Source organism: Gambusia affinis, linkage group LG18, assembly GCF_019740435.1.
Source record: "Gambusia affinis linkage group LG18, SWU_Gaff_1.0, whole genome shotgun sequence".
Lineage (NCBI taxonomy): Eukaryota > Metazoa > Chordata > Actinopteri > Cyprinodontiformes > Poeciliidae > Gambusia > Gambusia affinis.
Window position 1 is genome coordinate 22,379,561 of NC_057885.1, and position 17,958 is coordinate 22,397,518.

Consider the following 17,958-nt stretch of genomic DNA (forward strand, 5'->3'; position numbering starts at 1 on the left):
AATAAAAAATAAAGTTTGAGTATAAAATACATTTCTCAACTAAACATATTATCTACTTTACTATTTTTATCTAAAGGTGCCCTGCAGGATAATAAATAGCTAGGCCTATGCTACATACTAAAATTAGCCTTCCCCGTATGAATTACGAATTTCACTAGTTCACAGCTGTTAATTATATTTTCAACCTAATCTAGAAAAGCGTATTGATTTACTATGTGAAAAAATTTTAAGAAGGTAAAAATATCTTTTGTTGACTTTGTGAGTTTTGCATTGTTGATCGTGTGCAGAACACCAGTGGAAGAACCTCTTAAACCGCTTTCTTTCTTCTTCCTTTCCTCTTAACCCCGCGTCTTTAAGGTATTTATATTAGTGATTATGAAAATAGCGCCCCCTTCATTTCGGGAATGCAATAGTCCCATTTCCAAATAAGACGGAAAGGTCCGTCCCCGCCCCTTTCTGTTTGCTGCAGCGAGGTCCTTCTCCTTGACTAACCAGTAAAGTGGAGACAAGTAAAATTGATGCATTTACTGGCGGTAGTAAATAACAGTTCTTAACAAAACGCTACATTTACTGTGTGTTTTAAGCCAATAGAAAATACCTGTGTGTACTATATTGTTATGGACTTTTACAGTGTGTAAAACCTCCAATATGTGAGTGTAAAACATTAACCATCCATCCATTTTCTATTCACCCTTGTCCCTAATGGGGTCAGGAGGGTTGCTGGTTCCTCTCCAGCTGCGTTCTGGGCGAGAGGCGGGTCACCCTGGACAGGTCGCCAGTCTGTCGCAGGGCAACACAGAAAACAGACAGGACAAACAACCATTCACATACACACACACACACACACACACACACACACACACACACACACACCAAGGGAGAATTTAGAGAGACCAATTAACCTGACAGTCATGTTTTTGGACTGTGGGAGGAAGCTGGAGAACCCGGAGAGAACCCACCATGCACAGGGAGAACATGCAAACTCCATGCAGAAAGACCCCGGACCGGGAATCGAACCCAGCTGCAAAGCAACAGCTCTACCAACTGCACCACTGTGCATTAAAACATTAACCAAGTCAAGTAAAAGGTGATTGTTACTGTTCAAGGTGAAAAGGTCTACAATGCATTGTACTTAAGAAAATGTTTAAGGGGTGTATGAGAAAACACAAACACACACACACACACATATATATAATGTTAGGGGTTACATTCAGATGAGCAAACAGGAAATAGAGGAAGTTTAAGAATCTTAAAAATTGCTTCAACAGTCCAACAGATGAGATTGTGTTTTTATTTATGAGATTTACCAAAAACCGAAGAAACAGTTGAGTATTCCTCATTGAAACTTTAGAACAGTGTTAATTATACCAATCAACCTTCGCAGTCTTACAGATGAATCTGTTGAACATCGCGAACTCTGCTGATACCCAGCTCTTTTCGAATGTATATGTTGGAATATGCAATGCTCCTTCTCCCAAATGATGGCCATTTTCCTTTCTCCAGAAGCTTTAAGACAGAAACATAAACCATGAGAACATTTATTAAATAAAAATTGCACAGTAGCTTATTGACATCAAACTGATAACTGTCAGCATCAAAATGTGTTGTCTCTACATGAATAAAGACACACTTGAAACAAAGTCAGACTCGAAGTAAATGAAAGGTGTTTTACAAACTTGGAAGATTGGATTTCAAGGATCTAAATGTTTTACAAAAGATCTAATTTTTTAGATGTTTTTTTGGCTCTGGTGATCTTTATTTGACTTTCTGTGGACAAGAAACCTGGTTGTGAGAAAGATGGAAGACATGCGGCAAACGTCAACAGATTGGGACTCAAACCTGTGACAGCTGCATAGACTGAGGTGTCTGTACACGGGCCGAGTGCTTCACTCCAGCGCCAACGCCGTACCCTAAATGTCCTTGTTTCTACAGTTAAATCTAAAATTATCCAACTGCAACAGCAACTTAGGATTTTGATACAACAGAAACTTTCTCAGATGTTTTCAAGAAATAAATGACACTACACAAAGTTAAAAATCTAAATAAACCTAATGAAACAAAAATCTGTTATCCAAATTCAACATAAAGAGCTACTTCCAAAGATGAAGTCTAAAAATTATTCATCCCTGTGAACAGAATGCTTCATGAGAGCATGTGTTTGCAAATCAGGGTTTTTTTCTTGATTACCCCTGATTTAACCAATGAAAGCTTCACCAATCCGGTGTGAGGAAGAACTTAATGTTCCATTGCATGTTACAATAATGGCCTAGTCAAAGGCATTGCCATTAACAGGAGCAAAAAGGTAGCAAATGCCCTGAATGTTCATAGAGTTACAGCTGGAAGAATAAAACCCAACTTCAAAAGTTACAAAGACAATGACTACGCCCCCTGGTGGCAGAAACAGAAAGCCGCCACATTCCCAAGGAGGCAAGTGATCAAAAACCATCGACTGACAGCAAAAGACCAGCAGCAGCAAGGCTTGGTGGCATCAGCCACAGAGGATTCTGGTCCCACAGTGAGGACAGACTGAGGGCTGAAGGTCTCCATGCCTGAACTCAATCACCTACAGCCCCACTGACCCAAAGGCACAAGAAAACCCAGCTGCAGTTTGCTCATAGCTATATTAGGAAGCCAAAGAATGTTTTTGTTTTAAAAAACTGGAACTTCCTGAGTCTGATCAGATGTCTGATCATGCTGAAAAGCCCTGCCCACTGTGAGGCACGGCAGGGACCCAATGATGCTCTGGAGCTGCTTCCCTTCCTCTGGAAACTTGCAGAGTGTGGAGGTCAAGACGGATTCAATCAGGAGTCAAGTTATGCTGGGAGAAACTGTCTTTTACAGAGAATACATTTTCTATATCTGTGTTAAAACTGTCACCATGTTGTGACAGTTTCATATGTGCCAGATAATCTATTTAAAGATCAACCCCTTCCACCTCTTCCCTGAACTATTATTGCAGTCTGAAGAAATGCACCGCCCCCAATTAAAAACAACCAATCAGAGCCAGGAGGAGGGTCTTAATGTTGTCACTCGACTTCATTCAGATTCTGCTAAATGTACTAATGGCAGAGAAACAACTTACTGTTACAGGGAAACCGTATCCGCTGCCATCAGTGGCTATGCTAACTACCCTGAGCATTCACAGCTGGATCTGATGAAAGGGAAAAGCAGTAGCAGAGCGCAGCCAAACTAGATTGTGACTGACAGCGCTAAGTCCCACCTCTAGAAGCAACTGATTGGTTGCTTCTAGTTAGCACTCAGAGCATTGGGAGAAGGCCGAGGAGCCCAATGTTTTCACATCTCATTAGTCTGATACCACAATGTTAAGACATGATAGCAGTTTCAACAAATATGAAAAGATATTTTCTATAAAAGTTATATACAGCAGCGTTAATAGGCATATTTTTAGATAATAGTTCTTACTCAAGGGTGTTCGTACGTCCATTAATCCAGCGCCACGTGCCTTTTTCTAGCACTAACCCTATCCAGTATCCATGCCCATAACTGTAGTATTTGACGTGCTTGCTGATAAATATCTGTGAACAGATTTTATTTCAGACTGTCATAAATCTTTTTTACTTCAAGCTGTCAATCAATCAAGTTTATATGAACAACACATTTCAGCAACAAGGCAGTTCAAAGTGTTATGTCATAAAAACACAAAAATACAAAGTCAAAGAACACAGTTAACAACTGAAGCGTTACATTTTGTCAAGTGCCATCGTTACTAAATGGTAATCAAAATGTTTGTTTCATTTTAATGTTTAAAAGCAACTCTAAACAGGTGGGTCTATATATTTAAAGGAACTCAGTGTTTCAGCTGTCTAACAATTTTCCAGAAGTTTGTTCCAGATTTGTGTTGCATAGATGCTAAATGCTGCTTCTCCATGTTTGGTTCTGGTTCTGGGGATGCAGAGCAGAACCAGAACCAGAAGACCTGAGAGGCCTGGAAGGTTGATACAACAAAAGCAGATCTTTCATGTGGTGCTAAACCATTCAGTGATTTATAAACTAACATCAGTATACTGCAGAACCTCAACTGTTACAGGAAGATTCGGCCCATTGGATTTGATGCTCACAAAATATCCCACAAACATCAACAAAAATACTGTAGCAATAATTAGAACTGCAGCATAAAGCCAAACATGCCCCAGTTAAACAAATCAAAATGTCCCAAACGCATCGGTGGACTGATACAGGGGCCACCGGGGGAATCCAGGTAGATTCCAGCTCAGAGATGCAGCAGCTCTTCATGCAGGGCCGACCCAAGGTAATATGGGGCCCTGGGCAGAATCGCAATTTAGGCCCCTGCCCCTTCTACTAAGAACCTCAGCATAAACTTTTGACAAAAAAGTTACAGATTGTTGACTTTTTTCCCTTCCAGTAAAGTTAATTCTGAAGTAATTACTTCACATTTATAGAATTACAATAATAAATCTTTACTGTGTAAAAGAAAACTTGACAGTTGATTTGTCGTAAAAAGAAAAGTGTCCTCGTGTCCCAACCATCGGGCTTTGCAAGTTTTCTGGGGGAACCCTTGAACACGGACATTGTTTATTGCATCTTCTCAACTGTGTGCATCCATTGAAAGAAAGTAATGCTGTTGGTGATTTAGTTCTGCTTTTTAAATGCCAAACAGCTGTTTTTGCACTTTGTATTGTCAAATATTATGGTCATTTTGCTGTATGTGAGAGCCATAAATAAGAAATATTTAGATTATTTGTAAAATGCTTTGTCTTTTAATTTAATCATTTTTAGTAAAGAATGTTAATATTTGCTCAGGTCAGCCTTATTGTGGAACTTAGGTTTATTTTCAAAAGCTTACTTCCTGTTGAACCTTATATTACATTAGAAAAACACACCGACAAGAGAAGGATTGGATAATCACGGAGCAATACAGTTTTTGACCGTGCAGGCCGTGTATTCTTTGGAATGAAAGAAAAGGAATTGTATAACTGATTTTGTATTGTCATTCTTTGCACGCGTTCTTTACTTTTTCCTAGACTCTCTACGGGATGACAGAGGTATCGGGTCTGTTTTCATAACAGTGTAGTTTATGCATATTGTGAAGAGTTAACAGCTAGCCACTTAGCATTACATAATTAGTCTCGGTTTAATGTAATTTGATGCAGCTGTTCGTGGTTCTCATTTTCCAATTGAATTGCCTTATTTCGCTTTTATAATTCATTGTGTGACACATTATTAGCAGGATTGGTAATTATTTATGTGCCATAAGGATTTACATTTTCATAGTTAAGTATTAAACAGCTGTTAGCGTTGTAATAGACTTCAAGCACATGTTTATTTTTGGTTGTCTTTGTGAAAGGAGAATTTTAAGACTAGTACTTATAATTTGTATTTGTTCATTTATCTTTATAGAAACCACACATACACATTCATATTACAGTTCAGTAAAGCTTAAATCTGGACCTGGACATTCCATCTTTTCATTATCTGACCTATATATATATATATATATATATATATATATATATATATATATATATATATATATATATATATATATATATATATATATATATATATATATATATATCTTCTGCCCAAACCTGACCACCCTGGAGTCATTGCTAATCCACTAACTGACCATCTGCAGTCTTCATTACAAGCTGTTTTATGTTTCTTTGTTGATTCTTGCTTGGTGAATTTTATTTATTTATTTTAATTTTTTTAAAATCTTGTTTATTAAAGGTCTAGTGTTGACCACAGAAAGAGGCAGTGGTAGTAATTTTGTTAGTGAAAAATATCTTTGTGCAACTGATGATTACAGTAAAATATTTACAGTTATTCTGATTTTGTATGCGAATTAAAAAAAATAAAAAATTAACAGACATTAATGGTCCATTTGAAAAGAGTAGCCCAGAGACATTTTACATACTACACAACTTAAAATAAGAATTATTAGGGCTGTAATTTTAAAACACAACAGCGAAACGATCAGACAGGATGACATCAGTTACAGAGACACTGGAAATATTCACACCCTCACTGATAATCATGTCCAGTGTGTCTTAGATTGTGTGTTGATTGTTTAACATGCTGAATTAGACCAAAATGATCAAGAATATCAGCTTTTTTTGGCTTCTCTGTCAACATGGATGTTAAAATCTCCCACAATTATTAAAAAGTCATAATTGGTGCATGTAAGAGATAAAAGCTCATTAAAGTCAATAATATAATTTTACATATATACTGAGGTTTTGTATAGTTAGAGTCAGACCTTGTTTATAGTCTTTTACCACAATTCCCAGATATTCAAAAGTTAAATCACCTAAAAAGTTGTTTTTCTTTCAATTGAAGAAATTCTCATGCATTATGGCAACACTTCCTCCTTTTTTGTTTTCTATTCTTACTTAAAAAAATTTCATTAGTTTTTTTGTTGATTCAATTTACACGAGCAATTCAGTATTGTCAAGCCAGCGTTAGACTTCCAGAGTAGAGGTGCCGTTTTGTTTTACCTGCTCGGCCTCATCGTGAACTATAACCAAGTCTGCAGCATTATCCAGACAGTACTGTCGACAATTATTCCAGGTTCTCCCACGAGTATCGGCATCATAAAATAAGTAGCAGAAAGTTCTGAAGGGAACCCATCTCATCCTGCAAAGCAGACATTGTGGTCTCACTAAACAAGGGGAAAGAGCAGAATATAGTGAAACTTTGGTATAAAATAATCTCAAAAGAAATGAAATTTTTCTAAAAGAAATCCACGTTTACTTATTTAATACTTCAGCTGTCAAAATTACTGAGGCAAAGCTTTTAAAGGTAGAGTGCAGATCAATGTTGGAAGGTGATTAAATTAGGATATCAGTAGCGTACCACAGGGTTCACTAAACAAACAAAAACAATATTCTCTGAAACCAAAACGTGGCTGTTAACCTGTTGCTAATGAATCAATTTTACTGGCTCACTTTGTTGTCAGAAAAGTGACCTTCAACACTCTACCTGTGGTAATAATGGCCAGCTACGTCTTGAAAAACTGTTTACAGCAAATATATTTCAAAAATAAAATGAATAATCAAGAGTTTGAAAGGTAATCTAGAAGTATAATTACTGTTTAGAGGACAGAATTCTTCAACTGGAAAATATGCATGATCCAGGACGAAATAATAGAGCTTTTGTAGGTAATAGCTCTCCTTGCATCGCCACATTGCCTCATCTTTTAATTCTTTCAGCTTCTCTTTCAATTTATCCCTCTCTATTATTTCTCTGTCCAGCTCCTCTCTTTTTTTCTTCAGCTCCTCTCTTTTTTTGTCCAGGTCCTCTTTCTCTTTGTTCAGGGCCACTTCCTGTTTGTTCAGCTCTTCGTTCTCTTTGGTCAGCTCCTCCTTTTGTTCGTTGAGCCCTTCTTTCTCTTTAGTCAGCTCATCTTCCGTTTTTCTGAGCTCCTCTTCCTTTTCCCTCAGCTCCTCTTTCTCTTTAATCAGCTCAGCTTCCGGTTTGCTCAGATCCTCTTTCTCTTTCCTCAGCTCAGCTTCCTTTCTCCTCACCTTCTCTGTCTCTGTTTTCAGCTCCTCTTTTGCTTTGCTCAGCTCCTCTTTCTCTTTGTTCATCACATCTGCCTCCTTGTTCAGCTCTGCTGTCTGTGTGCTCAGCTCATTTGTCGATTTGCTCAGCTCATCTGTCTCTTTGATAAGCTCCTCTTTGTCTTTACTCAGTTGTTCTTTTTCATTGATAAGCTCGTCTTTGTCTTTGTTCAACTCCTCTATTAATTTTTTCAGTTCCTTTTCCTCTTTCATCAGCGGCTCTATAATATTTCTCATCTCTTTTGATTTATACAACTCCTCTCGCTCTCTTTCGAAGGCCTCTGTTTCTTTTTTCAGCTGTTCTTGGTGTTTTCTCAGCTCCTCATGGTCTTTTTTCAGCTCCTCTTTCTCCTTCTTCAAATTCTCTATGTCTTCATTCAGTTTCTCTTTCTCTTTGATCAGCTCCTGTTTCTCTTTGTTCAGCTTCTCTGTCTTCTGCATCACCTCCTCTTTCTCCTGGCTCAGTTCCTCTTTGTCTTTGTTATACTTTATTATCTTTTGATTCAGCTCCTCTTTCTCTCGGTTCAGTTCATCTGTGTCTCGCCTCAGCTCCTCTTTGTCTTGGGCCAGCTTCTCTCTGTCTCGCCTCAGTGTCTCTTTGTCTTGGGCCAGCTTCTCTCTGTCTCGCCTCAGCTCCTCTTTGTCTTGTCTCATCACATCTATGTCTCGTTTCAGTTTCTCTTTGTCTCGTTCCATTTTCTCTAAGTCTTTTTGCAGCTGCTTTAAAGCTTTGTCCAGTTCCAGTTTTTCTTGAGTGATTCCTTCTCTGATCCAGATCGCGTTTTTCTGTTTGACCAGGATCCCGATCTGGTTCTCCATCATCTTTTGTTGATCAACCAGTTGATGTTTTTCAGTTGTAAGGTTGTTGATATATTTTTGCTGCATGGCCGCAATCATCACCACTGTAAAAGGACACAAATTAGTCAGAAAGTCATTCAAACTATCTTCATTAACATTTTCAGTTTCTTAGAGCCTTTCATATTTCAGACAATTTTCTTATGCCGCATTCACACCAAACACAATTTGAGAATCAGGGCCATCTAGTTTACATTCAAAACCTATGTAGACGTGCACCGTGGTGCATTTCGCACTCCTAGTACTCCGCGTTTTAAGCATTTCGGGCGTGAGAAGCACATCCAATGCCAGGGTTGGAAAATCAGAAATTTTTCCGCTGGATGTGGAGCGTAAACCGATCAGAGACTCTGCTCTGCAGTTCATGTGCTGCTAGGACATGCAGGCACCGATGCGGGTTGGCAGGTTGTCAAACGGCTCGGGTGAGACGAAAATAGAGCCTATAGCGACTATTATTACTGCCCAGATAGCTTGTGAAATACACCAAACTCATAGCATCTCTGAATTATCTTGCAATTTCAAACACATTGCTGACAACTGTTGCTTTTAGTAAATAAAGCCAAGTCACTCAATATTTCATCCGCCATTTTTCAAAGTAACCGGGGGAAAACCGGGAGAAGGAAAAAAAGTTTGTTAAATCAAACCTGAACACAAAATGTTCACCAAAGATATCTGAGCCACCGCTATGAATGCAGGAGCTATCACTACGTAGTATTTTGGTGACACTCTCTCAATTTCATCCGCCATTGCACAACAAAACCGGCAACGGAAAACAATAGCTTGCAAAGTGAACGTTCATTAGGATAGGACCAAAGGAAAGTCAACTGATTTTATATTTCATTAACTTGTTTATTTTGGGAGGTTGCATGGTGATAGCACTGTTGCCTTGAGGTCCATTAACACATAATGTCCAGGGACTCAACACCTATGCAAACTCATAGGTGTTGAGTTTGCATGATCTCCCCGTTGGTGTGCAGGTTCTCTCTGGTATACTCCCTCTGAGAGCCCAAACACATCCCTGTTAGGCCATTTGGTCTCTCTAAGCTGCTCTCAGGAATGTGTACATGGATGTTAGTATCTGTGTAGCCCTGTGATGGACTGGTGGCCTGTCACAGGTGTTGTTTATCTGTTCCTCATTGATCACTACAAACATGCACCAGCCTGCCTAGCATCCCTGCATTTGTAACCAGTTAACTTAAACCTCATTAAATAGGATTTGGTTAATAGAAATCGCCATAAAAATATAGGACAAGTGATTAATAGAAAATAAATACATAGAGTATGTGGGTATTAAGACAGTTAAACCCCATTGACATGTTTAAATAGTTTTTAAACATGTCATTTAAAAGCAAAATGTATGACTTTAATTTCTTTCATTTTCTTCTGCAGAAACTGCTAAGTAGTTCGGACTTATTTCTTCCCAGTATTCTAATTTTTTGAATTTCTGTTTTTGTGGTTTATATGAGCTGGAAGCCCAAATTCTGTAAAAATAAACCAACAAATACTTGAAATCATTTAAACTGTGAGCTCTTAATCTATAACTTATGAAATGTAACTTTTTGAATGGAATTATGAGAAATAAACAACTTTTCCATGATTCTACAGTCACTTTGCTGGCCAGTCAGCACCGTGACACTGGTAATCTGAATCCCTCTCCACTAGCTAAGACTCCGTTTCCAACCTCCTTCCACACTTCTTTACTGACTCTGCTGCATAACAATGCCCTGCATATTTTTTAGTGACTTATTTTGTCATAAATTATTGTCAATCTTTAACCTGCTCACAGTTTTAATTATATCAATATTGCCCCTCGGGTCCCACACTACCAATATCCGAGCTCCTTGTCTGTGCTCACCTGTGCTGCCTCTCGGATCATTGAGCCAAAGTTGTGAAAACTTATTTTCCCATGGCGAAGCGCAAAATGACTAGCAAGTTTCAACACGTTAGGCAGTACCAACACAACGCGTGCACACAGCAGCTTGGAGTCCTGCCAGTACGATAGTTATAATTTTTTATACAGATTTTAGTAAAATGAACTTAAAACAATAAGTGAGGATCAATGGAAAATTAAAAGTATTTTGAAGGGATGATGAAAAATGTAATACCTTTAGTTACTGGCCTTAATTGGAGCTCATTTAATTTACTACCTTTTACTACCGAGCAGAAACCCTGACGCTTGTGTGGCGATTTTTTGTTGGAAGTCTTGACAATAATTGGGTTGATTTTCCATCCATCATGAACAAGATGCCAAGATCCTTAAGCCTTAAGGTAGAGATTACACTGAACTGAGAGCATGCAGTCCAATCATGGCCTCCGACTTGGAGGAGTTTACTGTCCAGTGCACGGTGGAAGTCATGGCCTGAACAAACCAAAAGAACCACATCATCTAAGAAAAACTAAAATGAGATCCTGAGGTTCAAAACCAGACATCATCCTCTCCACAACTATCCCTGTAGATCTTCCATTTTAAACTTTAACACCTTGATATGTTTCAAGCTGGGCAGCATTAAGTCAAATTGATTCTTGATGACACTTCAGTGTCCCTGACATTTTCTCAGCCTTCATAACCCCTCCTACTGTTAGACACTTGTATCCCAATGCTCAAAACTCATACTCTGATCCCTGGGCCACTGGGGGTCCAAGGGATTTTTGTTTCTGCCAAAGCAATTCAAGTTCATTTTTCTTTTACTGTGATTCTAAATGACAAATATCCCTAAAAAGTTGTTAATACACACAACTTCTTTGACATCATTGGAAAGCTTAGAATCCACACTTTCAGACTCCATAAATAGGTCACAACAGGTAGACTGGTTCATTGTTTTGTTGTGGCCAGTCACATTTACAAAACAACACCACTCTTCTCACTAGAATGAACAGAGAAAATAACAATAAGTCTGTTATTGTTATGACAATAACACACTAATATTTTCATTTCAGGTTGGGTTATTGTGGGTCAATTTCAAGTTCGGTGGTTCATGAGTGTTTGTTAAATGTGTAAAGTTGTCTTCAGTATGAAAGTTTGCTCTAAATCGTCTCTAAGCCTGTAAAAGCTCGACATACAGGAAGCTACTTAAAGCGTATTCTGTTGAAATGAAACTTACTGTAAATGACTTTTACAGCCAGCACGACATTTAACGCCCCCAAACACATCAACAACAGAAAAGAGTGCTTGGTTATTGTTGATAAAACTCCTCGACCTGAAAGAAAAAATGCAATCAATATCATTATTGATCAATCAATTAAGTTAATTTTGTACAGCACATTTTAGCAACAAGGAGGTTCAAAGTGGATTACATCGTGAAGCCACCGTTAACACATCATGCTGTCACCAAATGTGGAACCAGTAACAGATATTAATGGGCTGCACAGTGGCGCAGTTGGTAGAGCTGTTGCCTTGCAGCAAGAAGGTCCTGGGTTCGATTCCCGGCCCGGGGTCTTTCTGCATGGAGTTTGCATGTTCTCCCTGTGCATGGTGGGTTCTCTCCGGGTTCTCCGGCTTCCTCCCACAGTCCAAAAACATGACTGTCAGGTTAATTGGTCTCTAAATTCTCCCTAGGTGTGAGTGTGTGTGTGAATGGTTGTTTGTCTCTGTGTTGCCCTGCGACAGACTGGCGACCTGTCCAGGGTGACCCCACCTCTCGCCCGGGACTCAGCTGGAGAGGAACCAGCAACCCTCCTGACCCCATTAGGGACGAAGGGTGAACAGAAAATGGATGGATGGATGGATGGGTAACAGATTTTGTCAAGTTCCATCATTAAAATCACCAAAACAGATCAAATATGTTGGTCAATGTTCCAGTGGTTACTGGTGGGGGTTTAGATTTGTCTTAAAGGAACTCGGTGCTTCTCATGTTCTGCAGTTTTCTGGAAGTTTGTTCCAGATTTGTGGTGCACAGAAGCTGAAAGCTGCTTCTTCATGTTTAGTTCTGGTTCTGGGGATGCAGAGCAGAATCAGAACCAGAGGATCTGAGTGGTCTGGAAGGTTGATACAACAACAACAGGTTTTAATGTAGTGCGGTACAAAGCTATTCAAGATTAAGGCTCAAGGCTTACATGTAACAGCCTGTGTTAAGAAACTATAACTTCCTACAGAGGGAATAAAAATGTATGAAGTGCATCATGTATATAGAATCACTTACGTGTAAGAGGATGTTTGGCATTGTTGACAGTGACTGTAGAAGAGTTGTTTTCATCCCTGTAGTTCTCCATCCTTTACAGAAAAAAACAAAGATTTAGATTTTATAAAATGTCCAACAGCTGATTGAGCGATCTCAGCTGTAGCTCATGGAAAGCAGGCGGGTTTTTCTTCCTCTTATTAAAAGTCATCAGGGTGTGATGCAGCAGCTCTGCTCAAAACTGTTGCACCAACAGTTTTGGGAAACAAGTCTGCTTCTGTAAGAAACCTTTCATGCCAAGAAGCTAGCTCTCACTCTGTCCCATGACATTTCTGCAATTCTCCTGTTCCTGGCAGCGGCGCAGGATTCATTTTTGGTTCCAGCGTATGATCACGTTACAGCGCAGCAGTGCTATCTGGATGCTGTGGGTCTAAAACCAAAAGGCAGCGCAGATTAGATTTGCTTCATGTTCCACAAATTGTGCGGGAAAAAGATTTCTGAGTGGGACAGATAACCCGCCAGACTGCTGACAATATTTTTGCATTACAAACAAAATGAAAAACACCATGAATAAACTTTAATGCGCTTGTTACTTAGCAGACAAAAATGAATTTCAACAGCCTACAGAGACTTGAAAACCATCAGTAGTCATCGATACTTATGGCTACTGATCACTGATTGGCTTTTTGAAGAGCGAAGAAGAAAAAAAACAAAACAAAAAAACTAATTCAGGCAATTATTATTCGACCTCAGCAAAAATGATCTGCTCTGAGCAAAGTGTGGGTGAGCATTTGGTCTGGATCCGTAAACGGACATGGGCCTGATTTCCTTTTTTTTCACCCCAACGCCATTAGAAAGAAAACATCGTCATAGTTTTATAAATGGTGACAAATACAGAAATGTCATCTAATTTTTAGGCAGAATTGGTTCAGACCTGGACCGGATCAAAGTTAAAACCTTTTTTCAGATGTCAGACCGGTTCATGATCCCAACTCGACCCGGAGCTGCCACGTGTCCGTAAACCTTTGGGTGACTGTTATTTGCTCTGGAGTCTTAGATTTGGTCCAGATCTCAATGCTGTAGGTTTTATCTGTAACTTTGTCTGCATTATAAATACAGAGAGATGTCAGTCACGGACTGTCAGAGTTGCATGCAGCCTGCGTTCTGGCGCCTATGGTCTCTTGTTATAAAATATATTTATTCACTCCACAAGTGTTTACACTCTGATGCATATAATATGTTTTACAATCGACCAGTAATTCATTTGATGATCAAACCAGATGTGAAACATTAACTTTGTCCTGCCAGCATAGAAAGAGCAAACTATGGCTCTGTTTACAAAATGGAAGTTTTATTGTGTTTATACTGTATATTTACACAAAAATAGCGAATGTTTTCTTTGACAATGGCACGGTTTGAGAACGGGTTCCAGAGTGGTTCTAAAACATACTGGTGTCCGTTATCTTGTAAACAGAATAAATGGATCTTTTCTGAAAGCAGCTCATGCGTACTACATATTATCTTCCTCCAATCCACAGAAGAAGAAACTACCGATAATGCCAGATACCAGAGTATTGTTTCTGCTTCTGATTCTTATGAGGCCTCATTGGGTGTATGGCACATTTCCCAAACTGTGTCAACATTGTGTTGAAACTGTGTTGTAGTGTCACTTGCAGTGACATCTTCTGGATTTAAAAAGTAATTGCAGGTAAATTCAATAAAGACTGGAAACAGACTGAGCAAAGTTCGTTCACATGATTTTATTTAGAAAACAGCTTTGGGCTGAGGCGATTGCGCCATTTACAAACTATTTCATTGTAATTACGTAGAGTGATTTGCAAGAATATTAAAATACAAATAAATACAATTAGCAATCATGATAAACCTGAAGTGGGTGCAGATGGTTGAGTTGAAGGTCCAGTTAAATCGCCTGCTTTCTGTAAAAACCAGAGTTTCATCCCCCTCATACCGGTGTTACGACGCATAAGTTGTTGACCTGCTCTGCTCATCTTCACTGTTACAGTTTGTAATTTTCATTGTTACTGTTCACAGCAGCAGCTCTGCTATCTCAGCGTCCTCAACCAGAAATTATTCTCCTCTCTGGAGTGCGTAATTGCGCATTCGGGAGTCTGAGTCTGGTTCTGCTGCGTCCAAGCGGATGCTTCACGGTTGTGGTCTGGCCGGAACCAGTGAGGCATAAACTACATCCTGCTTTGCCTTTAAACCCACAGAAACAGCCTTAAATGACAAACCCTACTGGAAACAGCAATGGGCCTCACTGGTTCCTAAATAGATGGAGAATAAATCAGTCTGGGAGCTGATTGTCCGCTCTGACCGTTATTTATACAGACCGGTGTTATAGATTAACTGGTGGCGGCATCTGGAAGACGCAGATGTTTCTGTGGGCGTGGCCTTTATTGAACCAGGAAGTAAACAATGCAATAAGATTAAGAAACTACAATTTTTTATTTTTTTTTTTGCAAAAATACTCTTCGAATCTGTAAGACATCCATTAAGATCTCGGGAATAACTAATTAGAAAGACTTTTATTGGTCTAACATGGTATGTTGCCTTCCCCCCCTCCTTTTTTTGTTTTTAAATTAATCTACAAAATCACCAAGACAGGTAAATTACGCAGAACTTGTCCTGATTTCTGTGTTACTTCAGAGGTTGAAACTCATCAAAGGAAAATCTCAAGATGCCATAAACTGATCTTAAAGCAAAGATTAATCCCTGAAAGCCGACATCAGTGTTGAGGAGCCATAGGATTAAAAATAAAATGTTTAAAAAGATCGACTGGCTATGTTGTTTTTCACATTTCCCTCATATCAAATGATAATTCAATTAGATATCCACAAAAACAATACGAAATCTTTTCAAACACTGTTTTTGTAACATGTTATAGTTTATTTTCTAGTTCACTTACAGAAGACATGGCAGATCTATGTGAAAGTGTCATTTCGTCTTTATTGTTGATTTTTTTTCTCATAATTTAACTGAACATCTTTATTCTTTTCATCAAGTGACTAATACTCAACTATAAGAGACAACACTGAAAAACCAATTGTCTTACATGAGAAACGGGTTAAAATCTAAACTCAAAATGAGATTCTGAAAGTGTCACCAGTTAATCCAGGTTTGCCTCTTAAAGCGGAAGGTGTCCGTTAGATCAGAATCAATAACAGGTTGGATTATTGGATTTCTGTTGGCTGATATAGTTTAGTGGATAAAGCAGCTTTCGGAGCTTAAAGACCACTGGTTTGAGTTCAGTTAGAGATTTCGTCTGATTCACTTTTTAGATCAGTTTATTTTATTGTCTAAAAAAATAAAATTCACTTGCTGCCAACGTTTTGGAGGTAATATCGTTTAACAAGTTTGCCAGGCAAACTTTTAACTGTAAGGATATTGTAAAATTACTAAATTGCACAGCTTTGCGTCTGCAGCCCAGTTAAGGTGCAAACGAAATAATATGGATAATATTAAATGAGCAAGAAATTAGTTTGTATATCAGAACTGTTTACATTTATTGACATCTTTGCAGAACATGTCAGTCAATATAGGACAGAGAAAATGTAGAATAATCGATTCGTCAGTGCTCTAACAATGCTGGGTGATAGTAGAAATTCTAACAGTTTAGCACAGTCTCCTCTTGGAAAGAGGTAATATTTTGGTAATATTTCAATATATTTTTGAATATTCCTTCACATACAAAGAATATACATATATAATATACACATTGCTTTGAAGAGATAATAGAGAAAGAGACATTTTCTGATCTGTTTATTTACGTTTGTTGCGTTTTGATCAGGAAATGACACAGCCACTTAATTTTTTACAAACATCTGCGTTGAGGACCCCGTTTGTCTGTCACTAGTTAATCTTAATGCAGCTCGTTTTGTTAAGTTTATTTCCCCTCGTCACCAGCCTGCAAACTGTTTCCCAGTAGAGAACACAGACAAATACTGTAGATATGGATCATAATCTGTTGGTATCCGACAGTAATGTAGGAACGTTTATTATTATAATTTTCGCTTGTCAATTTGGATATCATCACCAATCAACATTACTTGACTTTTCTCTCTATTTGGACATGTAAACACCCCAAGCAACACCATCAGGTATGTAATTTAAATTTTATTAAATATGATAACACCAACCTCATTGTTTAGTGACACTTACTGTGGGTAGTGTCACTAAAAAATAAAATAGAAAAGAAAGTTCAGAAACAGTGCAGTTGCATTGCAGGATCTGAGCCAAAAACATACACTATGCTAGAAGTGTTAATAACTCACATTACAGGAACTTGAGAGTCAATTCCAATGTTTTTCTGATCATTGGTGATTACAAAAAGCAGAAACCTTCCACTTATGTTTATATTGTGGCTGTCTCATGTTAATTTCATGAGATGAAATTAATTTATTCTCGTGAACCTGAATGTGAGTGGGATTATTGTGTTACTCACTGATCCGAAGCGCACTGAACGCTGCTTTGTAGAAACGTGTTTTGAAACATACGTTTCACGTGCAACATTAAACATGTTTGCTTCCAATGGGATTTATAGTAAAGTTTTGAAGACCGTTTTGCATCAACACAGCCACCTACAATTTAGAAACATCTGCGGTGCGCATAGGTTTCAGCCAGTTAATTTAGCCACCAGTTAATCTATAACACCGGAAGGGCGTCCATTCAGCAGCTGGACGGGGACTGAAGCTTTTCAGTACTGCACGGTGCACAAGGGATGAACCCACTAGCAACAGGTTTAATTTTAATTAATACTTAAACTACGGATTTTACTGTTGAATATTGATATAATAGTGTAACTATTGTCAGTCATTTCTATGGCAACGGGTCTGCGTAGGGAAGCAAACACAAGGACCGAGAAAAATGAGTGGTTTGGAGCTGTGGTTGGAGGTTTAATTTTATAAACGAAATCGCATAAGCGGCAGGTAAAATAGTCGTCTTTTCGCTCCCCAGCGCTGTGCGTATGCCAGAAATTTAAAAATAACATCCAACGTGTCTATAACGGTACTGCCGCTAGCCTGAATGCTAGCGGCAGTAAACAGTCACTTCTAATACACAGAATTATCTCAAAATAGAATCGACGTCAATAAAGCAATGTCCTGAAATTACAAGGACATTGCCTATCTGTTACTTGTGCACTTAACCCACCTTTGAAAACAGAAATCAGTCTTCAGTAATGGATTTGCTGCGATGCTGACATCTTCTTCTTCTTCTTTGACGGTTGTTGTCGGTTGGCAGGCAATCAAATTGGTGCATTACCGCCACCGACTGGTATGACGTGTGGAACGGACTGTAACTAATTTATCGTCTTGTCTACATACTAATTTCCTTCTCTCAGCAAAAATATTTGAAACAGTTCAACAAAACATGTTTTACTCTCTCTTCTTGAAAACAAATATCACATTTTCCTGTTGGATGTTTTCCCA

The 17,958-nt window shown here is 38.5% G+C and overlaps 1 protein-coding gene across 2 annotated transcripts; it reads right to left on the reverse strand.

The window, feature by feature from the left end:
- Nucleotides 1-1,277: 1,277 nt before the first annotated feature.
- LOC122820949 (golgin subfamily A member 6-like protein 7) lies at nucleotides 1,278-17,808 on the reverse strand. Of its 2 annotated transcripts, XM_044098694.1 has the most exons (7): nucleotides 17,681-17,807; nucleotides 12,536-12,606; nucleotides 11,498-11,593; nucleotides 7,073-8,446; nucleotides 6,480-6,643; nucleotides 3,424-3,536; nucleotides 1,278-1,506 (listed from the first exon to the last, which is right to left on the reverse strand). In XM_044098694.1, exons 2-7 carry the CDS (start codon nucleotides 12,603-12,605, stop codon nucleotides 1,359-1,361), a joined length of 1,965 nt encoding a protein of 654 aa, XP_043954629.1. In that variant the 5' UTR covers nucleotide 12,606; nucleotides 17,681-17,807; the 3' UTR covers nucleotides 1,278-1,358. The 2 variants fall into 2 exon arrangements, with proteins under 2 accessions (XP_043954629.1, XP_043954630.1); XM_044098695.1 differs by lacking the exon at nucleotides 3,424-3,536 and having other exon boundaries at nucleotides 17,681-17,808.
- Between the last annotated feature and the right edge of the window lie 150 nt (nucleotides 17,809-17,958).

Excerpts from the sequence above, each read along its gene's own strand:
- LOC122820949 (XM_044098694.1), bottom strand. The coding sequence starts at position 12,605 with ATGGAGAACTACAGGGATGAAAACAACTCTTCTACAGTCACTGTCAAC. Across the intron at positions 11,594-12,535 it reads TGCCAAACATCCTCTTACAC|GTCGAGGAGTTTTATCAACA; the intron begins GTAAGTGATTCT and ends TTTTTCTTTCAG. Across the intron at positions 8,447-11,497 it reads GGCTGTAAAAGTCATTTACA|TGGTGATGATTGCGGCCATG; the intron begins GTAAGTTTCATT and ends GTCCTTTTACAG.